The following is a 23,633-nucleotide window of genomic DNA, read 5'->3' on the forward strand; positions in this document are numbered from 1 at the left end:
TGTACTTAAAGGAGTAGTTCGCCCCCAAAAAAATCCGGCTACAGGCTATTATCAGGGTGGGCATTCATTTTTCCAAAGGGGTCACTTTATTTTTCAACAGCCCTATATATAGCAAGCAAATGCTCAGCTATACAATGAACAACAACACAGTGAAAGTGCTTTGAAAAAGGCTACAAGTATTAGGCTACAATTATTAACAACAACAAATAAAAATTATAGCATTATAATGTCTTAATGTAATGTCACCATCTCCACGCCGGGTGCACCAGGTAAAATCGCTCAGGGCCGGCACTGGCGACAAGGAGGAAAAAAGTTTGAAGATGCTGCATAGTGTCTGAACTGAACACAATACTGTACACAATACTGTAATAGGCTATAGCTCCTATATTGTCATGATCAGTGGTGCAAATTAACTAAGTATATTTACTTAAGTACTGTGCTTAAGTCAAAAATGTAAGTACTTTTCTGGAGTATTTTCAAATTTCAATACTTTTACTTCTACTCCACTAGGCTAGCCTACATCTCAGAGGCAAATGCCTACTTTTACTCCACTACAGAGTAATTTATGATAATAAATAATGATAATCTGAGTACGTTTTCCACCACTGTCTATAAGGCTCATATGTTGTAGCTATTAACCCATGCCATGACCAGACCACTCACCTGGTTCAGTGAACCAGGTGAGTGTAAACACAAGAGTAGTGCAAGTGGGTGTGGTGTCATCCTGGTTCACTGTATGGTCTAGGTCTACTATATAGGCCATTAGGGAACTGGTAAGGCAGCTTTTCGTTTACACAAAGCAACGGAGAAGCAGTGGGACGCCATTGTCTGTAGAGCATCCCGCTATAAACTTCACCATCAGGGGATCTCAAGTCAGCTGAAGTGAGTAGCCTTATTTAATTTATTCCACTATGAATATGAATAGCCTATTGCAGACTATAGAATGAACACCAAGCTTACAGTTAGGCATTAATTAGGTGTTAAGTAATCACTGCACAAGTTAGAATGTTTACAGAAATATAGACTTGATTTTCAATCAGTGTAATTGACTCGTTGCTTCTCAACCTGTGGGTCGGGACCCCCAGGGGGGTCCCCACATGATTTTTGGGGGGTCCCCAGATGACAGTGAAGTGACAATGTTTTTTTTAAAGGAATTTTAAAAAATATACCGTTACTGCATCAAAAGTAATCAACAAACTCTACTATAAAAACTGGTCAAATATTGGCCAAATTGTCAAATGATATAAGAAAGAGGCAAAAACTTTGAAAATAGCCGATCTACAAGCTCATAACACCTTCGCCAGGCGTTGGGAGCTTGTAGATCTGCTTTTTTCACAATATTTATCTGTGGAACAGAGTCCAACTAAATGTAATGCCTCAACTCCTACAATTCCAAGTGCTTGTCAGGGTGGGGGGTCCCCAGCTCAAATGTGATTATTTTGTGGGGTCACAGCCTGAAAAGGTTGAGAACCACTGGGCTATAACATATTCATTAAACACAAAACAATGTTTTCTGACATGTTTCATAAGTCATATTTAGGGTTATGAATAGGATAGCCTATTGCGGTCTACAATGAACACAATTAGGACCACTCTTATAGGTATTAATTATGTGTTGGGTTTAATTATAATGGATCATATTGCAGCACCAAATATGTTGTCAAAGTATGTTCACAACATTATGATTTGAACAGTCCAGAGTTGTTATCCTAATTTGAATTCATTTCCCCACATATCTTAACCATTGGTTTATAAAGCTCATCCCCGTTCTCCTTCCCAAAGTTTTGTGTTCTAGAAATGTTCGTCCAGTTTACCAACACACCTGAAGCTGAAGCTCGCCTATTGGTCCCGCCCCGCCCCCTGCCCTGAGTAAGTGTGTTATGATGATGCTCAATCGTATTCACATTTTTTAAAGTAAAAGTTTCTGCTATGTAGTAATACTCTGTTACAAGTAAAAGTCTAGAATTCAAAATTTAGGCCTACAAAAATAATGGTATCAAAATGTACTTAAAGTACCAAAAGTAGAAAGTACTCATTACTCATTATTTCACAAGTTTCCAAATGTATAAAAAATGAAAATAGCAGATATACATTGTAATTATTGTCTACACCAGGCCGAAGGCATGGCCGAGACTATGTTTTGCACCCTGTCCGTCCGTCCGTCTGTCCGTCCGTGTGTGTGTGTCCGTCCGTCCGTCCGTCCGTCCGTCCGTCTGTGAACAGCTAATCTCATTGGCATGATGGCAGCGAAACTGTGCTCACACACTCCCTGAATCCCAGAACAGAACCTCTGCACCACATTTTTCAGATGGGCCTGTTATAGCGCCACCAGGAGGCCGATTTTTGTTAAACACATTTGATAGAGCTGATAAGGGAATGAATATCCTGCTCTATGTTGATAAAAACTTTTTCTAGTTAAACAGCTGAAAACCCAGAGTAAAAAAGATGAGACGGAATCAAACAGACACAGGCTGGTTCTCAAGTTAAAAAGTTGACATTGTATTAACTCTATAAACGCCATTGACTCGAAAACGCGTCAATTACTACTTAATCCACCCACGCCATTGACGCGTTTGACGCGTTGGAATCGCGTTCATTGTTTAATCTCTGATCGCGCTATGCTGCTTAAAATTCAATGTTATTATCGAGTTCCACTTACTTCACCGACATCTGCATCCGGTTTCATGACCTGGGTTCCGTTTCCGGTTTTTGATTTTTTTTCCCGGTCATTTTCGTCAAGAATAGGTAAACAAACGGGTTTTCACACGGTATAACAGACAAACGGACAGGTTCTCTTCTATAATCTATGGTCTGGGTGACGATCAGTCATCGCCGTCGTGTATCACATCGTAATTTTGAGCGACCAGACGATGTGTGACGACGTCACATCCGTTTTCATGTTTTTCCCTGTCTAATCGCTCAAGAAGGGTAACAGTGACCCAAGGAGCTGATCAAACTGTCATGTGCTGCTCTCTAGTGGCGGATTTGTGCTGCGTCTTTAAAAAACAGTCTGATAAATTATTTTCATGAAGATTTTCAAAATATAGAAATAAAAAAAACACGAAAATTGCTGGCAATGGGGGAGTACTTTATGAAAATACTCTGTCAGTCAAAGAGGAGGGAGAATCAATACACAAGGCACCATACAGAAAAATATCTCTCTCACTGAACAGTCAATGATCACAATAGTTATACACAAAGGAAGTTGTTATCAGCTCTGACAATGACAGCTGGCCAGTTGGAGCCAGCTCATAGGTTAAGACAGAAGATGGCAAGGTGATGATGTGACACTTTATCTTGGACAAACAGCGTCCAAATGTCTCGAACAACACTTGTTGTCTGACCGGGCGTCGCTGGAGGTGTTGTTGCTTTGTCATAGATGGTGAAGTTAAATCCACTGAACTGTTATTGTATTCCTCCAGAGATAATCAGTGACCTCGGAGGGCCTGCGCTCTGTACAGCTCAAAACACATGCAGTCTCTAGAGGAAAGGGGAGAACTAATACTAGGATTAGTTCCGTACAACCTCGAACTTAATAAAATCATAGGATTGGTAGGAAAACTTGAGCTATGCCAAGATGGCACGCTTCAATATGATATGATGTCAGATACCAAGATCATTCATAAAAATAGATAGTTGTTTAGACCAGTGGTTCTCAAACTTTTTCATGTCAAGGACCCCCAAAATGATATGTATTTGGCCGCGGACCCCCATCTCAAAATATGTTGTTCCAGGGACCCCTAGTAGCAAAGATTTGAGAACACAAATGTTCGCTTAAAAAAATATATATTCAAAAGTTTGCACAAATGTTCACGTTTAAAAAGAAATAGCAGATCTACAAGCTCATAGCGCGGCGAGTGCCGCGCTACTTGCCGCGCTATGATCTTGAATATCTGCTATTTTTGAATAGCCAAAGTATAAAAGGTTAAAGTGGTTAAAATTATTGTGATGCTATATTATCACATTTTGCTGGGGACCCCCTGGAACCTCCCCAAGTACCCCTAGGGGTACCCGGACCCCACTTTGAGAACCAATGGTTTAGACCTATCAATTTTTTTTTACAGTACTCCTTGTACAGTACTACTTGTCCAAAACATCACGCAAATCTGCACACAGTATCAGAGTATCAGAATGCTTGTTACATTCCAAAATCACTTTCTGACAAAAACCTTTTGTCAACTTTTTGATGTAGGATGACATTTATAAGCATTCTGATAGGCTGAGGGCATAGGCAATAAGGCAGGGTGAATCAGCAGTGTTAGGAGAGTAGAGTTAGGCAGAAATGAAGGCAGATAAACATGACTTAGGGAATAAATAAAAAAATCTCATGATTGCCGAAGTCAACTAGATGACTTAGGCAGATAGTGATTTTTCATTTCTTCTTGTCTGAAAACCTTAAAAATATGACTTAGGCAATTATGCTATGAGGCTAATTATGGGAGTTGGAAAGGATTCTACTTGTGTGCGTGTGTAACAGTATGCATGTGTGCCATATCATACGATTACATATGGGAAGAAAAGGAAATATGTCATTTAACTTCCATCATCCAGTACAAAGGGTATCTCAATGCCTAATTCTAAGCGTTGTGCTTATCTCACTCATTCCTACAGGTCCCATAACCTCTGCATAGACTTGGCTGATTGCCCCCCTAGGGCTCTGTTGTTGGCTTAATTATAGAGGCTTGGTTACACTCTTAATTCCTCAGTCTTCTTCAGTAATAAACACAGACCCACATCTACTAAGATTGTTATATTTTTAAGGATTATTTTCCATTCCATAGTGTACAAGTGATTGTAGGGTTATGATAAACACAACCGCACTAATGACGGCTTTATAGTAACAAATGTACAAAGAGAATTAGAATTCAGTGTTATTCACAGAATTATGAAACATTGAAAACTTTTTCTAAAATGACATTGACTTTTTATGACAATCTTTTCATACAATAGCTTTAAAAAATGCACATGTGCGTGCCATTGTGTCACCCTTGGCATATGGTGGTATATTTGAAAACAATTCATTATTACAGTGATTCATTATCACAGAAATATTCCCTCTGCCTCTGGTAAAACAAATCATAATGACATCGAACACAGGTTGAATGCTGACCTTTAACAGAGTCCTATACCGCTCCTCACAACATAACCAGATTGGATGTCATGTCGTCCGACAAGTCAGTGGCTTGTTTGTGTTATTGTCCCATCATGTGACTGTGACATCTCCACCCTCATCCATGCGCAACATACCACTTCTCATATTTTGACATTGTGTTTTTGTCCATTTTCACACTGCACACTTTCATATTTGTTCTCCTCATGCCTTACTTAACAGTCTCCACCATTTCTCTATTATCTGCTCTCTCTCACTTTATTTCTCACCCTCTTTCTCCCTATAGGCTGGCCCTCATGATGACCCAAACCTCCACCTCCTCTCCCTATCTCCATCCATACAGGATGAGCTTTAAGAACATGTGGGAGTACCTAGGCTGGTTGTACTACCAGTATCTGCTCATCACTGGCATCTACGTCCTGGAACCTTGGGAAAAGTCCATCTTCAACTCCATCCTATTTTCTGCCATCGCCATGGTGATCTACACCTCCTATGTCTTCGTGCCCATCCACGTACGACTGGCGCTGAAATTCTTCTCCGGGATCCTCGGTGGTCAGCCTGAAAGCACTGTGGCACTCATGAACTAAAACAAAGAGTATGGATGAGAGGAAGAAACTGGGTGCAATGAACTTCTATTTGGCTCAGCCAAAGGAGGCTGAAGAAAGGCGGTTCATGTGGTTCATCTGGTAAATCAGAGCCTTAATACAAATGTATACTTTGTCACATGATTGTGTCAGTTACAGCTAGCTACAAGTATACATTTGGCTTTAGTTTTTCCTTTACCCCAACAATCCCTGGCCATTACCCCATGGTATTACAGATGTCACTGTATGTTACTTCCACAACCTTGTTGTGAAATGTTGTCTGTCCTTCTCCTGTATTTCTGTTATTCCTCATATATTTGCTGTGGGATCCATACCACCTATCAGTTTTGCATGATAAGACCTCACCCAACAAGGGCAATAGATTTGCATGCTTGTCCAACTATAGGTGCTTAATTCCCAATATGACAAGTCCTTCCCTTCATTTTGCCCAATCCTGGAGATTGATTGATTGATTGATTGATTGATTGATTGATGCTGTGCATTTCATTGTGTGTATGTGTGTGCTCATGCATGCATCTGTCTGTCTGCCTACCTGCCTGCCAAGAGTACTTTATCACTGGTTGTTGACAGATTTCTGATAAAGAATGAGACAATACTAGTTCCAAAAACTATGATGCACTTAACGTCTTTGTATTGAATCATGAACCAGCTCAAAGTCAAGACAAAGCCAGAGACAAATAATCATGGATTAAAGTCAGACCAATTGCCATTAGACACTTTGATCACTTTATAAGATATGATGTGACTATGAAAGAGAGAGGGTAAAGTCAAAGCCATAGCCATGAAAATGATTCAAGAGCACAGTTTGCATGGTGGCTCAGCCACAAACTATATTTTCCTAGAGAGTGAGAGGACCCGGGTTAAAAAATATTCAAGAGTGTGACAATCAGGGAACTTTTGCACAGTTGGGAAAAGTCTGTCCCATCCCTACCTGTTAGCAAATTGTTGGTCAATGTATGTAATAATGAATTTAACATTTGTATCTGAATACGCTCAGCCCTCTCCCTATCTCCAGTGATTTAACTGTTGGTATGTCAGGTAGGTGTGCTCTGTGATCAGCAAATATTGAAACAAGACAGCTTTGTATTTGAGGCTTGGCTTTTGTTAATGACATAGCTTTGCTTGATCAACAGCCTCTGTTCTGTAGCAGAACGGAGTTTAGAAAGCTTCAGTGGAACTGTTTGCATAGTCACGTGAAACCATAGAATCACTATATAGTTCAATTGGCCTGTATGAAAAGCAAAGTCTTTGACTGGCCAATCTGTACACTCTCTTCCTTATCTACAGTTGAACTGTAGCAAACTGGAAAAAGTCAAATATAGTGAATCTGATGGAGAGCATGTCCTTATCTATTTGGGTTACGGGCTTCCTGACTACAGCATGTAGATGATCTGTAAATTAACTGTATTTATATCAGAATATATTTTAATATACTGGTAAAGCTTGGCTGGTTACAATGTCAATTACCAATGTTTTGTATTTATATCAATGTTCTCTTGTGGATATATACAATGTATGTATAAGCAGAATTTGACCTTTTTTGTTCAATTCAAATGGTGTGTTTATATTTCAGTTTGTCATTTCATTTCAGTTTTGCTTCATCGCTGAAGGAGTCAGAGACATTTCCTGAATGTGTCAAATGAAGGAGTCTTTGAGATAGTTTAAGACTACCGATATATCAATCACAGTATCTTTACTTTATCACCCGTATCTGTATAATTAAATATATAGTACCTACAGTATGATGGCTCTCCAATATTACAAAAGTAACGTTTTTTTTAAAATATCCGAAGCTTTGGCTGCTTGTTCTCATATAGATTTGTCCCCTGCTTGATGTCACGTGCATGCCTGCAATGTGCACACTGACGATTAGAAATATCATGCAAATTCATACAGTCCTCTTGTCCGTCCAGTTGCATATCAATTCAGTGTACACCACACATACAGCAGCCATTCTTTTTTACCCTCTTAGTTAAATTAAGGCTCAGGATTTAGCTGTGGGGGTATAAGTATATAAGTATCATGACTTGGTAGAAGGGACAAAACACACATTCCTAACACAAGGGCATGTGCCACATCTAACGCATTCATGAGGGACACAATAAGAGGCAGAACCATCCGACCGGTTCCCCCTTTTCACACAGCGTAAGAATGAATCCCGAGAGGTCTTGTTTCCTCCACCCCAATAACCTACTGTATTGTCCACACATGCCGGCAGGAGGATCTTTTATGTGGAAGCTTACTGTTTTGCTGGAGCAAAACTCATGTAGAGGCTATGAAAACAACTAATTTCTATTACCGGGGCAAAGTGATGAAACAGTGGCTCATGTTTTTGTATGTTAATACGATCTCTCATTCACAAAGAAAACAAGAGAGGGAATAACAACAGCAATTGTCTGGTTATCACGTGGGTTCCTAACTTTAGGATTTGTAACTAGACACCACCATCTCATTTGTTTTTCAGGATGTTGTTGGAACACAATACCCACAATACTCCCAATTCTCAACCTACATACAGAAGCTGAGGTTCTGACAAATACACAACTGAAGTCCTCTCTTGGTCCTGTTGCATTTTGTTTCATCCTATTCGGCTCTGTTGTGTCCTCAGCCTGTATAAGTGGTTTTAGTAGTAGTTGTTAGATAATACGAATATTATATAATAAAATATAATAACAATAACAATGCATGCACTAAAGGTAAAGGCTACCATACAGCAATGCTAGTGTAGTTCGGTAGGGCTAAGAATTAGGGTCTTTGAAGCACGAAGCACAAGTCATTTGTTTGCAGTTCATGTGTTAATTTGAATCCCATTCAAATTGCCCAGGGCAGAGGGCAGAGTTTATCTACCTAATGAGCAGGTGTAAATAAACAAAGCTGTCTACTGACTCTGTAAAAATGCTCTCAACAGGACTACACACTGAGGGTTATTGTTTGTGTTGCTTTTAGATGCTACTCCGCTTGTTTACCACAAAAAAACGTGAGAACTCCTAGCAACTGTCAGGCACGTGAGAGGCACATGACACACGCACGCACGCACGCACGCACGCACGCACGCACGCACGCACACACACACACACACACACACACACACACACACACACACACACACACACACACACACACACACACACACACACACACACACACACACACACACACACACACACACACACTACCACCACCACCACCACCACTAGGGTTCATTTGACCAATAATCTAAGGTTAAATACTATGTTGTTCAACCCCAGTGAACAGGTGTGTGGTATTACAAACATTGTCTCTATGGTTATAAGTTAATGCTATTGTTCAACAATGTACAGTGCTGTGATGGACACAGTCAACAGTGGACACCCACGCACACGCACGCACGCATGCACACACGCACGTAACAACAGAACACAGATCCAAATGCAGTATGCACACACTCAGACATCCACATGTTAAATGCAAATCATGGTCAACTAGCTTTATTAGATCATTAGATAATCACACATACTGTATGCACCCCAATATGGGTGTATTATATCTGTGTGTGTGTGTGTGTGTGTGTGTGTGTGTGTGTGTGTGTGTGTGTGTGTGTGTGTGTGTGTGCGTGTGTGTGCGTGCGCACGCGCGCGCATATGTGCGTGTGTGTGTGTTTTCTCTCTGTCTGTTACTAATTGTTTTTTCTGTCTGTGTAAAGTCACACTGAGGAAGAAGAAAGATTAAGTATTCCAATTGATGAAAAATTCCCCCACCCTGAATAAATACAGTTAGATTTCCTGGAACACATTCCGGGTTTTAATGACTTAGAAAATGCTTAGGGAGTGTGTACCTATGGTTGCTCTTTTGGATGAATCTTTTTTCAAATCTTTGTCAAACTGGTCATGACTCCAGTCTGTGCCTTGGCATGTGGAATGATTGTGTAATAATTATTTGTTGATCAAAGACAGAGGAGGAATTAATCATTACCATTGTGCTCACCACTCAGGGAAATAGCTCCCAGTTCTGTGTCTTTGTTATACAGTACATCAGTCAATATAATCACAGGAGTGGCTAGTCAGATAAAACCTGCACCCAAGCAGGCATGAAAGTACAGCTGGTGCCAAACCCTATATTCCGTTACACGATGGTGACACTGATTGAAAACAATTGATTTTCAAGCTAACAACGAAACACATGCTTGGAAATCTTTTATTTTGTGCAAAGGAGGATACATTTGAACTTTAAGCCTATATTTTGGTTTATGCATTCTATCTACTAGAGGTTTGGGCAGCTACGTGGCCTTCACACCGCCGATCCGACTGATATGCCCATATACTGTATGGAAATCTCTGTACAGTATGTGTCATTCCTTGTCCCTTTAATGCCCATATATGGAGATCCCTGATGTTATCAGTATATGCCCATATATGGGCATGTGATGGGTTATGTCCATAGAGTTATGTTATGTCTGGGTATAGTGCAGTGACGGGCCACCGGCCAGCCTCCAAATATGGTTATGTCTGAGACCGCCGGCCCACCCGACGGCCCTCCTATTAGTGTTAGAGAAATTGTTAAAATGCTGTCTTTCTGTGGACATGCCCAACATACCAGGTTGGGAACTTAGGACCAAGCACTTCATGCATATTTCATATCTGCTGCTACATGCTCATTAGGTAGGGTACTCTGCCTTTGTATGAAAGTTTTTTTGTTTATTGAGTAAACCATAATAACTATATTGTTAATATTGTTGTTTTGTTATTTGACATTTTCCATTTTCCCCCTCTACTCTTATGCTAATTTATTTTTAACTGAAACTTGTGGGAGCTTGTAGGGAAATTTATGTCACCCTCTCTTATACCTGTAAACTTGTGATGTGACAATGACCTTGAACTTAAAGCTGGAGTTGATTTCAAGACTCACCAAAGCGTTAAGCCTGATTTATACTATATTTCCGTACAACGGTGTCATGCAAAAGAAAATTGTTGATCTTCAAGCTCACAATGCATTGCATCCATGTGTTATTGCTGTCCAGTGTGTCCACCAAATCTCTCCTTCAAAGCCTCAATCTAGTCTGCCTCTAGTTTCTGGAACAAAGAACTGACAGTGCCAATGCGGTGGTTTGCCGCCAGGGTACATACAAAGCTGCCTGTACCTTGCATAATGGTGGTGATGCAAGACTGAGGGACATTAAACTGGTCTCTAATGTTTTGGCTGACTGTTGGCATGTATGGTAACAGCATCACGGACAGCAAGCATGCAACATTCGCAGGCACACCCGTCACTGTGCCTGCACGTTTCCTATCTGTGTCTGCTCCTTTGATCTTCTTCCAGGGCTGGTTGACCTGGATGTACTGGGTTGCCAAGGCGAGAGATGTTAAGGATGTTTTTCAAAGCATCACAAATTTTGCCTTTGACCAACCATTTGTCCATCACAGGTACACAGCCCTCAAAGAATTTACTGACAAACTGTTAATAAAGTCTCCCAGGGTATTAAGAAGCTCAGAGTTGTGCGTAGTAGTCTGCAGAAATACAGGCTGGCCGGACCGGGCTTCAATTAGGTAGCAAGATGTGCTATTTTGAGCAGAGCAACATTAAACAGACTACTGTTATAAGTGGCTTCCCACCTAATGTGCTTATTTCTACAGCAGCCGCCTAGGAAATTATAAGTCTACTACTGTGGTTAAACAAAGAAACAGAGGAAGATGCACGTTTACTAGTATGAAATCCTCAAGCTACAGTTCAGAACTTTAAGTGAATAAGACATTATTTTACACCTCTGCTGTGGTGAGGTGGTCTCCCAACTCTTTCTTTGAGAATTTTAGACCTCAGTGTTGGGTAGGACACTACTGCCCGAAGCTCATTAGCAAACCTCCCAACCTCCCAACCTCCCAATCTCAGGGTGAACACTTTAACCACAAGGCCACTGAGCTGGTTGTTTACCTTAACAACGGCTTAATAGGCCCTAGCAACAGCCTATTAGACCCTAACAACCACTGTTTTCCCCAAGCAACCACTGTTTCCCCCCCGGTAGGAGACTCTTTGAGTCTCTTTGAGTCTCCCTCCGGATAGACAAATTATTGGCTTAGGAATGCAACAAAAACTAAAATTTCTCCATGAATTCAAGGCTTCATGGTGTGTGTAATTGATAGAAAACAAGTAATTTTTTGGGTGAACTACTAATTTTTTTAGGTCACAAAAGCCAAATGCCAGGGAAGGAAGGCCATAAAACAATGATATTAAATTGCTGATAAGGATGAATTAAATTACATTTAACGTATAATTTTCTTTAATACATACTAAATTATTATAACTGTCAGTGAAATAAATACAAAATATATTTATTCCACAAAATAATGTAGTTGTATTTACAAATCATCAATATTTGTAGAAACTCCTGAGTCAAAAGTTCATCAGCACTGGACTAATCAGAGTCACAGCATTAATTGATGGGGATGGATAGGGGGAGCAAGAATTTAGAATCATCAAACAAAAAACACTGGTGTGTAATAACCATACAGTGAGGAAAGAGGCAGAGACAGAAATGGTACAATCGCCACGGCAACCATGGCCTTCATGGCCTCCATGAAATTACTGCCCTGTACTTGTCTTGCAGTACCCTGTAAAATACTTAACACTATACACACTCTTAACACTACTAATACTTAGCACTATCACCGTTCTTAACACTTCCTATATTATTCTTAACTACTACATACTGGCTACCAACCAAGCCCAAAACTGTTTCTTCAAGAACATAATTTTTTCTAATTTGACTATGTTAATTTAACATTTTTAAATGTGTTTTGTTAAGCTCTCAGAGTTAAAGTGACACTGAGAATTTTGCTGTGTGGTATAAATTGTCTGGTTTTATTTATCAATTTCGTTATATTGGTGGTATCTGAAATTACACTAAAATATTTTAGCCCCAGACTGTCAGTTGACTGTGAACTGGAGTCCAGTGGATTTGTTTCTAAACAAAAGTTTGCCACCAAGTGGCCATTGAGAGGAATTATTGCTATTAAAGCTAAGATTGTTGCAGTGCAATAAACCTTTCATGATAAATAATTTAAATAATATTCTGGCTTCTGATTGAGAACATCATAGAAATGGATCAAGGCAGTAGAGAGAGATTTTGATAAAAGCTACAGAAGCTAGAATGCGAGCACAATTATTACTTGTGACTGACTCAGTCAGTCACAAGTAATAATCTAATTACCAGATGCACGGCTCAAGAGCTCAATGAAAGCAGAAGAATGCCAGCACTCACGGAAGAGGAACAGTTTGGGTGAGGAACAGTGTCATGATGTTTTTGATCTGAGATGGGGAAGAAGGAAAATGTATTCTTGCATGGAGTCATCCAATTTGTGAAAATTCCCCCACATCCTAACCAAATGCAGTCACACATTTCCTGGATCACATTACAGGTTGTGCAATGATACCAGATTAAATTAATGACTACACAGCGAGAGTGCATTAGGGAGACTGCATCCAATATGTCTTTGTAGTAGTTTGAGGTAGGAGGGTGTAAGTAGGGCATGCACCTAAACGTCCCAAATCCCTTTGGGAGATGTGGTTAGAGCCACTCAAGAGAGACTAATAGGTAATAGAAAAGACAGGTTTCATGGAAGCTGGAAGAAGATGCGGGCGGGGTCGAGAGAGGACGACAGAATGAACAGGTGGAACCCCAGATGAAAGAGTTTAGGTAATCCATCCAACCATGAACCACATCTATTATAATCCTCTCTCTGGGCTTTCAAGCCCATAGTTGAGAGAACACCACCCCCACCCAGCTCTCAGTCTTCGTCTCTGAGCTCCAGCAACCCCATCCTATTTGAAAAGACTCAGGTGCAGTCCTCCTCACTCTATACTATTCCAATTACCAACCTAAACCTCCCTTCTTTGCTCCCCTGCGAAATACAATTATATTACCGTTGATGGACATGGGTACATATAGTGCACCTTTGTGTCCTGACATTAGAATCGAACATTAGAACAACTCTTCACTGAAAGTGTTGCAAAAGAAAGTCCTTTTGTATTCTGTCCCACTACATAAGTTGTGGATTCACTGCCACAATCTCTTTCCAAAGTCAATAGCTGCTAATTCAGAGTTTTCTAGATTTTATTTGATAAGATCTCGCAAGAACAAGAAGCAGCTTATATAGCCTTGTTAACGGTTAGTGAAGCAGAGGTAATAATCACACAATATACAGAGAAAGGGTTGGTTGCTACAGTATGATCACTAAGTAAAGCAAAAGTCTCTCTTACTCTCTCTCTCACTTTTTCAATATCACATTCATTCACTTGGAGATCTGCTTCACATGAGTGGGGTTAATGTAAGGGAATCACCTTCATCCATCCAAGTCATCTTTGGTCCTATCTGCTCTGCTGCACCTGGTGAGCAAATTAACTCTTCACGTGTTCTGTTCTCCCCACGACTTACCCTGCTGCAGTGTACGGTGTTGGTGGGGAAGCGGAGGCAGAGGGCGGTAGGGGTGGGGTGGCTGGTGCCAGTGTTAAATGAATGGACAGCTGAGCGGTGCCTGGGTCCACCGTGGCCAGGCTGGCACTGTAAGCTGACCGCTGCTGTTGTGTGTGGTCTGAATAGGGGCTGAGGTTGAGGTCAGACAGGAAGAACCCCAGAGGAACCCCGGTCTCTCAGATGCATATCCCACTCTCCATCTCTGTTTGTCCTTTATGGAAGCTGTCTAAGGGCAAGTTGGGGACACTTCACTTGAGCTGCTGGGAAGGAGTGTGTGAGAGAGAATAAAGGAGGGACTGGAGATATGGTGGACATGTTCTGTGAACAGAGGTATCAAAAAAGGGAGTTGAAAGGAAAGGGAAGATGTGGGAATAGTGATAAGAAGTAAGAGAATCCAGTAGTTGTAATTGAAATGTAATTGAAATTAGGGGACATTGGTGTGCATGATAACTCTCATGTTGTTGACACGATGCAAGATTAGGACATTTCATCTTTAACACATTGCTGCGCCATCCTGTAGGCTACTATTACCCCATAACTCTCTCCACCCCCTTCCATCCCACTTTCACTTCTGCACTCTGTTTCCCTCTTTCATTTCCCTTCTTCCTGCTCATTCATAGCTGGTCATAGATCCCTCTGAGGGCTTGAGGTCTATGACAGCTCAAGCATGTCCACTGGTGCAACCATGCTCAAACTTTGTCAGCAGCCAGTTGCTATTTTGACTCGCCAGCAACATTACATTGCTTTTTTTATTAAACAATTGTAGGTGTCTTGTAAGTTGTCTTCTTGGTATGCCATAAATCGAATATAGTAAGGTTCTTTGGTCGTAATTATGTAATGTTGTGCTGATGTGTAGAAAGTAAGTCACAGTGATCAAGCAAGCAGCACTAAAGATGAGAGAGATAATATGTTTCCTTTGACAACAGCTCAGGTTTAGAAATTGTTGCCTGAGGAGATTTTCAGTGTTCTTAAAGCTAAATCTCTCCTCTGGATGTTCACCAGGTGCATTGCAATGATCAAATTCCCTTTACGGCGCTCGAGTACAGCTAAACATTATATACAGCATACAACATACATAGGCTATATAGTACACACACGCACGCACACACGCACGCACGCACGCACATACCGTATGCAATATGTGTTTGTGTATAAAGTATATAAAGTATGTATGTATGTATGAACACATACATTTTCATACAGTATATATATATAATAAAAGACAACTTTTCATCAGATCATATTATAGACATAATTTACATCCATTTATATGCAAGCTGAAACCTATATGTAAACCAGGTATATTTTGAGGACCCTAAATACTAGAGTCTGACTAAATCCAAAAATGTGTTGCCCCTCTTCTTGCAGCTTTGGACATAGTAACAGTGTTGTTCAGTACTGTGAGAGAAGGGGTTCTGGTGGTGCCCTCTCCTCTACATCCTTCTTAGCTTGGCTCTGGTCCCACCATAAGAGCCGGGTGGCAGGATTGCAAGGTGGATGTTGGAGGAATTCCTCCTATATCGGGTGACCCGTTGCCCCATGGCCTTTGGTCTTCGCCCAGCCCACATCGAGGGACTGCTTCTGGCGGGCGCTGTATCCTGTGTCACAAAAGCACCTTTCTACACAACAGGGGTACAGAGAGTGGACCACAGCACAGTGGTTCTGCTTGGGTCGGCTCCAGCCTGCTGTAGATTAGCATGTATTTGGGTTTCAGACCTCCCCCTGAGCTTCCAGCAAAGACCCTCATTGGTGGGGACGCTCCTTTGCCCAAGACCGGCAGAGATATCAGAGAGACCTGGAGCTCTTCTGCTGTGTCCAAATCACTGCTAGAGAGGAAGATAAATGACTAGACTACGCAGGAACATCAAGGTAAGTGCAAACATTGAATTACAATTTTAGACATCCTGACCTACTGGTCAAAAAGTTGCATGAAAATATAAAGGGATTCAGATTTTTTTTAATGTTAGGTGTAGTATTACATATTTGATTTGAACATGTCTAGTTCATGAAATGAATAAAGATTCAAAAATTAAGATTCACTGAAAGTTACAGTGGGTTTGGAAAATACATGACAGACATATTTTATACTCAATCTGATCAATAAGTATTAATTAGCTTGCACGATGAATGAAGGAAAGAAAACTGCAAAATGATATGTACAATATGTCCTCAGAGTGTAGCCCTCTGACAAGGAGGGGGTAGATTCGGCATAGTGTTGCAATGCCTTGTACACCTATGCCACGTCCCCTTTTGGGAATAGGTTAAATGAGTTGTATATTAGAGTGTTGTTGTATTTATAATGTACTATAGGTGAAAAGTGTACACTGGCATAATTATCATTTCAAGAACCGGCACCGGGAGTGGCCCACAGGTTCAACTGGCAAGTCCTCACCTCTGACCCTAGTCCGATGACACCCTACTAGTCACCCTGTGTGTGTGTGTGTGTGTGTGTGTGTGTGTGTGTGTGTGTGTGTGTGTGTGTGTGTGTGTGTGTGTGTGTGTGTGTGTGTGTGCGTGCGTGCGTGCGTGCGTGCGTGCGTGCGTGCGTGCGTGCGTGCGTGCGTGCGTGCGTGCGTGCGTGCGTGCGTGCCCAGTGAGTCAAAGGCTCAGTCAAGTCCGATGACACCCCACAGGCCCTGGGGAGTGAACAGCTAATACATTCTCCCCTGCCCCATGACAGACTTTGCCTCAAAGTTTTGTGGCATCTGTTCATAAGTTATGAACATTTCTGAGATAGACCACACACACAGCCACACCCCTTTTTGACCAATTGCCATAAAAGGTGAATGAATAGACCTTAATCACAGCACAGCAGCCATGTTGATGTAAAATAGTATGGTAGGTAAACACTATTCCATTCAGAGTCAGGATGTTCCTATTGTGCATGTTCAGGAAAGGCTCTGCTACAAGAAATGGAACAAAACCTTAATTAGTATGATTGGTAACGCCTGTGATTACCCTACTATCTCATGTCTAAGTGGCAGCTGTGAAAATGGCCTATTCTGATTTGGCCCATGACCTTCCTTTCCTCCAAGTTTTGTGCAAATAAAATTCATAATGTTATGAGCTATCCTACTAATAGACAGACAGACAGACAGACAGACAGACAGACAGACAGACAGACAGACAGGCAGACAGACAGACAGACAGACAGGCAGACAGGCAGACAGACAGACAGACAGACAGACAGACAGACAGACAGACACAGACACAGACAGAAACACACACACAGACAGACAGACAGACAGACAGACAGACAGACAGAAACACACAGACAGACAGACAGACAGACAGACAGACAGACAGACAGACAGACAGACAGACAGAAACACACAGACACAGACAGACAGACAGACAGACAGACAGACAGACAGACAGACAGACAGACAGAAACAGACAGACAGACAGACAGACAGACAGACAGACAGACAGACAGGGGCAAAACATCACCCGCCAAGGAGATAATGCATATGATCTTTCAGAACTTAAGATACACATATTTATCAGTTCACAGATACCAGTCAACCATGGCGAATGTCTCCTGTCGCTCGACCCTTTTCGCTGTACTTGTGGTAGCACTCACACTGGCTCCCTACTCTGAGGGTAAAACCACACCAAAGCCCAAGTACCAGTACACCAAGAAACCCGTTCCTCAGGTCACCCTGCACAGCCTTCTCACCACCAGCATGCCCAAAACCGTAAAGAGTGTGGAAAAGACAAAGCCTGGGGAGTCCGACCCACTGGCTACCACGGACAGCACCACATATCCAGGGGAGGAGGTCTTCCCTGAGTACTACACTGAGAGCACGGGGGCCCCGGGGGGTGGGCATGAGAATTACACCTTGGATTATAATGAGTGTTACTTCAACTTCTGTGAGTGCTGCCCCCCTGAAAGAGGTCCCCATGGGCCGACAGGGGACAGGGGACTTCCAGGTACGTATATGCGTTCCTCTGAATGCTGCATGTCACTACTTGCTAATGACAAAAGACTATTCCTCAGTTTTTTATTTATTTATCTGTATCTCTTCCAGGTACACCTGGTGAAAACGGTGAGCCGGGAGCCAGAGGTTCACCAGGACCACAGGGTCTGATTGGCCCTATGGGGTTCAAAGGAGACACGGGTAAATATGAATGATATGACATGATGATTACATAGGCTTTCAAAATTCTTAATTCAGACATAGTGGATCTCTCTTTATTAAAACTCTATTTTATTTAATAAAAAAACATATTAGTATTATTATCATTATTATTATCAGTAGTAGTAGTAGTAGTAGTAGTAGTAGTAGTAGTAGTAGTAGTAGTAGTAGTAGTAGTAGTAGTAGTAGTAGTAGTAGTAGTAGTAGTAGTGGTGGTGGTGGTAGTAGTGGTGGTAGTATTAGCAGTTGTGGTTTCAATCTACAGTATGAATCTTTTATCAGGGGAGCGAGGTCACCCAGGAATTACTGGGCCGGTTGGGACACCAGGAATACCAGGAAAACCAGGCGGAAAAGGTACAGATATACAGAAATTGATTGGTGATTTGTGAGTTTTCTTTACTGTTACTGAACCTCAATTATCCTCATATAGAGTCTCTCGCTCTACAGGCGACATTGGCTCCAAAGGTGAGAAAGGTGAAATTGGATTGCGTGGTGTCAGAGGTGATGGCGGGCAGAGGGGTGAACGTGGCCAGAATGGGACGTCCGGTCAGATAGGGGAACCAGGAAAAGAAGGGCCAGCTGGACCTCCAGGATTGGCTGGAGAGAATGGTCTGAAGGGAGATAAGGGGGATAAAGGAGAGTGTGGCACATTTGGAGATAGAGGTCAGAATGGTGCGCGAGGAGACGCTGGTTCTCCTGGTATCCCCGGAGGAATGGGTGTTCCTGGAACCAATGGCAAACATGGTCCTGCGGGTCCTCCAGGAGTCCGGGGAGATCCAGGGCCCCCCGGATCACCAGGAGAACCAGGGATAAGGGGGCCACAGGGACAACCTGGAATGAGAGGGATGTTTGGCCCAAAAGGGGACAGAGGTCACCCTGGGATGAGAGGAGAGCGTGGCCTTCGAGGGTTCAAAGGAGCGAAAGGAAATGGAAATGGGGCCCCACCAAAACGCTCAGCCTTCAGTGTGGGCATCACTCCAAGTAAATCATTCCCTCCCTCTGGCTCCCCTATCCGCTTTGACAAGGTATTTTACAATGAAGAGAACCACTACAATGGCTCTTCCAACAGCTTCACTTGTGTCTATGACGGCGTCTATGTCTTCTCCTTCCACATTACTGTCCGTAACCGGCCACTACGGGCCACCCTCGTGGTCAATGGGGCACGGCGTGTAAGGACGCGGGACTCACTCTATGGTCAAGACATCGACCAGGCATCAACTCTTGTAGTACTGCGGCTTGCAGTGGGCGACCAGGTGTGGCTGGAGACACTGAGAGACTGGAACGGGGCTTATGCCAGCAGTGAGGATGACAGCATATTTACTGGCTTCCTGCTATACTCAGACAAGGCCTGACACTCAAGGACACTGTACTGGTTCAACATGACCACATCCACGACACAGTCAAAAACCTGAGTAGCAGAACTATACTCTACCCTTACAGTTCCTTCTGTCCACTGTGCCCGTCACTGTAGTCTGAGTGTTCAAGGCAGTATGTCTGGAATGGATCAGAGGGAACCGTGTTTATTCAACTCATAACCCTCTATTTTAGTCATCACCTTTATACTGATACAATCTAAACTCAGTGATCTGTCTCACTTTAACACGACAACCATTCTTAACCTTGTACTCTGTGTTGTAACTCAGAATTTTCACTTGTTTTGTTTGACACCATACACTTCCTTAAAGATTTGCCTTTTGTAACCCCTTGAAATGCTAATTATACCACTATGGTTCTCCTTTCTCTCTCATCATCTCTCCATGATTATTTCCCCTTATTTTACTGTAAATGTGATAAGATCAATATTATTGCTGTACCGCTTTGCTACAGTATATCAAGTGGCTCAGAAAGACGTGGAATAGCATGATATTCAAATTCCCAGTTTGAATACCAGTAATTCTAAAATGTTAAAAAGTATTGTTTTGTATTATAGGATTGCTAATAGACTATGTATATTAAAATAAAATCAATCTGTGTCATTCAGTTTAGTTAATGAAACACTTTATTTGCTTTGAATCAGTATACTGTATTAGCAAAATACAAACTTTGAGACTTACTAGTTAATGTAGTTATGATCTCAAATACAATATTACTAATCAAATTGCATATCTGTAATTATCGCTGGCAAGACTGACAATTTCTAAGCTGTAAATTGTAATATACTTGATCATATGCTCATTAGACCAATAATTTGTTTTTAATCATACAATGCACATTAAAAAATGGTGATTTGTCACTTAAAAGGGGTTGCTGAATCAGATGAATCTCCAGACATATCAGCAGGCTCAGTCTGGCTGGTGGGAACAACTTGGCTGGTGGTCTGGCCTGTGGGAACAGCTTGGTTGGTGGTCTGGGTTGTCTCCCCACAGAGCATAGGTTTGGGTGTACGATCTGAATTTTGAGGTGCAGTGGGCTCTTCAGGGGTGAGCCAGGCCGTTGTGGGCTGAGCAGGAGTGTGCAGACTGAGGACAGGGGCTGTTGTTTGAGGTGGTATAGGTCTCTTTGCTCTTGGCTGAAGACCTACGAGAGATACCCTTGAATGTGTCTCTATTGGTTGAGAGACAAATTGACTTTACTTGTACTGTGACTGAAGGCCACGATCAACATCTATTTCTAAACATGGATTTGAAGAGTAACATGAAACAGCAAGACTTTATCCTTTAGCTGCGAGAACAACATGCAGCTGTAATTCCATAAATGACAAATAATGAACTTGCATGTTAATTGCCTGTATCCTGTATCCTGCATACTGAAGAACATCATTACTGTTTCACATCATCACTATGCAGTTCAGAGGTGAACAATAAAGTGATTCAAAGAGATACTGTAGGCCAATATTTTGATAAAGATCAGCAAATAATGATAACTTTAAAGGTTTGATGAAAATAGGCTAATGATCACCTGGCACTTTCCCAAAGACTTTGGTCTCACTCCATCTCTCCAGGTCCAACTTGGGTACCTTGGCCCTGCAGCTGTATTGGCCTGGGGTTAGCCTGACCACTTTGATGCTATTAGAGCTTGCCATCGTGAGCCGCTCGTCATCCTTGTAGAAGTAGAAATGTAGAGGAGGAGCAGGAGCACGGACATTGTACTGGACATGGCAGATCAGTTTCATCATGTTTGGTTGGATCAAGGGATCATTTTGTACCACCTCCAACACAGGCTCTGTCAGTAACTCTGATATAGGGAAGAAGCAGAAACATTGCCAGCATTCTTGAATAGTATGACTTAACTTAATTGTTGGTAAAGGACAATACTAGCATAATAACATCTCATGGCTTATTGGTGACAATTTTACAGTTATTAGCGGTAGAATGAAGTTTACTGTACAGAATATCTGATCTACAGTATACTCAGTCTCACTATTCAATCAGAAAATCAACTACATATTAGACACAGTAAATTCATATACGTACCTAAGACTGTCACTTGACGGGCCACTGATATTGCAGAGATGGAGCGATGGCTAGCATCCCATGTAGCCCTACAAGAATATAGTCCTTGATCATTGAGGGTGATGTTTGGCAGGAACAGGTGTTGGGGGTTGGGGCCACTTTGTCTCATTATCTCCATGTCATCTCTGTACAAAAACACCTCCTGAAGTTTTGGATTGCGACGGACACGACAGGTTAATTTCAATGTGTCTCCAGCAAGGATAGGGTGAGACGGGACCTGGAGGATAGCCCACCCACCTGAATAGAGAGTAGAAGGTCAACACTATTCTTTGGTCATTAGTGTATTGATAAAGATGATTTGACTAATGCTGATGAACAATGATAATGTGCTAGTAATCTGTTGTAATGTCCATACAGATAAATCAGTTACAGAATACATCATACAGGACCTAGTTGCTGGCGGCAGATACATTACAGATATTTCTAAATAAGTGCTTACTGTCCACGTGTATCTCCAGAGGCAAGCTATGGGTGGTGTGATGGGCAGGTCCTCCTATTGCTCTGTCCCTGGTCCCCTGACAGCTGTACTTCCCACTCTCCCTGTGGTTTGCATTCCACAAGCTGAATTCTTCAGACTCCAGGAGTAGCTGTTTTCCCCTGAACCACAGGTGCTTCCAGGTGGACATGTCATCAGGAATGCTACAGTTCAGACGGACTCTCTCCCCAGAGAAGATCCTGGAATCCCCTGACACCATCGTGATCACAGGTTGGTATCGGGCCTCAGTGAGAACTACCAAAAATGTGGGGGATATTTAGAGAGGATTACCTTAGTTCATAGAGAATAACCGAACCATTAAATATACAGAGACTACTTAACTAGTTGAATTGGCTGGTTGGACACGACCGAAAATAATTTCCTAATTTACAGAACACACGTTTACCATCTGTTCAGTAGTGGCACAGGACAACAGAGACAGAAGCATTAAACTAAAAATAGATAATATGTTCAACAGCAAATAGGAATTGATTCATATTTAATACATACCCTCTGGTACAATGGACTGTGGTAGGGTTAAAACCACTGAAACATACAAAATATGGTGCAACATTATTACTGTATTCAATGAAAACATATTGAATGTTTACTTGCTGATGTAGTGAGAATGATCTAAGAAAAACTCACCAAGAAAGAGCAGTAGGGACTCCATTTCAAGTGTTCAGTTTCTGATGATTGTGAGTATTCTTTTGATTTCTCTTTGGTTTGGTTTCAACATAAAAGGGAAGTGAAAACGTTTTTTTCACTGTTTAGGGGAGGGGCGACTTCCCAGACATGAAACCAACATACAGTATACAGTAACAATACAAGACGACATTGGGCCCTCTTTTAGGGAAACAGGCGAATCTGCACAATGGCTCGGCGGGTGGTATGACGACTGACCTTACCCAAGTACTGTGCAGTGGTGAGATGTATATTGTATCATATATTATGGTGCATAACATTTATGATAGAGTGAGAATGACCTAATAAAACATTCACCAAGAAAGCACAGTAGCGACATCATTTTTAAGTTTTCAGTTGCTGAAAGGTTGAGTAGGGTATTTTTATTTCAACATAAAAGAGGAAGTGAATGTATACATTTGTTCTCATATTCTTTGCAGAACAAGCAAAAAATCCCAAACCATCCCATCTTCCTTCTTTTCATTTGACAATTAATTTATCACAACATTTCTAAGGGGCCCCTATCCTACAAAAAACAAGACTGATCAACAAGAATGTTCATCTGCAGTTGTCTGTAGTGCTCCACTCACTACATCCCATTGCCTGGAGGGATGATTGCTCTGTGACTGGCTAATTCTACCAGATGACCAAGGTTGTAACTTCATCAGTCAGTCAAGTCAGTCAGTCAGTCAGCCAGTCTTAACCTTTTTACAGTCTATGGTCTT

At 41.8% G+C, this 23,633-nt stretch overlaps 3 protein-coding genes across 5 annotated transcripts; 2 read left to right on the forward strand and 1 right to left on the reverse strand.

Moving 5' to 3' along the window:
* The first annotated feature begins 796 nt into the window (after window positions 1–796).
* Window positions 797–7,416, forward strand: sptssb (serine palmitoyltransferase, small subunit B). Its single transcript, XM_080428351.1, has 3 exons — window positions 797–882; window positions 1,783–1,869; window positions 5,397–7,416. The coding sequence occupies exon 3, from the start codon at window positions 5,407–5,409 to the stop codon at window positions 5,695–5,697; it is 291 nt and encodes a 96-aa protein (XP_080284477.1). The 5' UTR covers window positions 797–882; window positions 1,783–1,869; window positions 5,397–5,406; the 3' UTR covers window positions 5,698–7,416.
* Window positions 7,417–17,685: 10,269 nt separating this feature from the next.
* Window positions 17,686–19,649, forward strand: otol1b (otolin 1b; the record flags this gene model as incomplete). Its single annotated transcript, XM_080429148.1, has 4 exons — window positions 17,686–18,091; window positions 18,190–18,279; window positions 18,580–18,651; window positions 18,745–19,649. The coding sequence occupies 4 exons, from the start codon at window positions 17,686–17,688 to the stop codon at window positions 19,647–19,649; spliced, it is 1,473 nt and encodes a 490-aa protein (XP_080285274.1).
* A 629-nt stretch (window positions 19,650–20,278) lies between these two features.
* Window positions 20,279–22,927, reverse strand: LOC308084925 (high affinity immunoglobulin gamma Fc receptor I-like). Of its 3 annotated transcripts, none has more exons than XM_080427912.1 (6): window positions 22,873–22,927; window positions 22,735–22,770; window positions 22,189–22,479; window positions 21,711–21,986; window positions 21,196–21,471; window positions 20,279–20,799 (listed from the first exon to the last, which is right to left on the reverse strand). In XM_080427912.1, the coding sequence occupies exons 1-6, from the start codon at window positions 22,895–22,897 to the stop codon at window positions 20,528–20,530; spliced, it is 1,176 nt and encodes a 391-aa protein (XP_080284038.1). In that variant the 5' UTR covers window positions 22,898–22,927; the 3' UTR covers window positions 20,279–20,527. The 3 variants fall into 3 exon arrangements, 2 of the variants coding, with proteins under 2 accessions (XP_080284038.1, XP_080284037.1); XM_080427911.1 differs by having other exon boundaries at window positions 20,279–20,841; XR_013933126.1 differs by having other exon boundaries at window positions 20,685–20,901; window positions 20,939–21,471.
* Between the last annotated feature and the right edge of the window lie 706 nt (window positions 22,928–23,633).

Source organism: Gymnoscopelus braueri (genome assembly GCF_963280865.1).
Source record: "Gymnoscopelus braueri genome assembly, chromosome: 5".
NCBI classification, from domain to species: Eukaryota; Metazoa; Chordata; class Actinopteri; order Myctophiformes; family Myctophidae; genus Gymnoscopelus; species Gymnoscopelus braueri.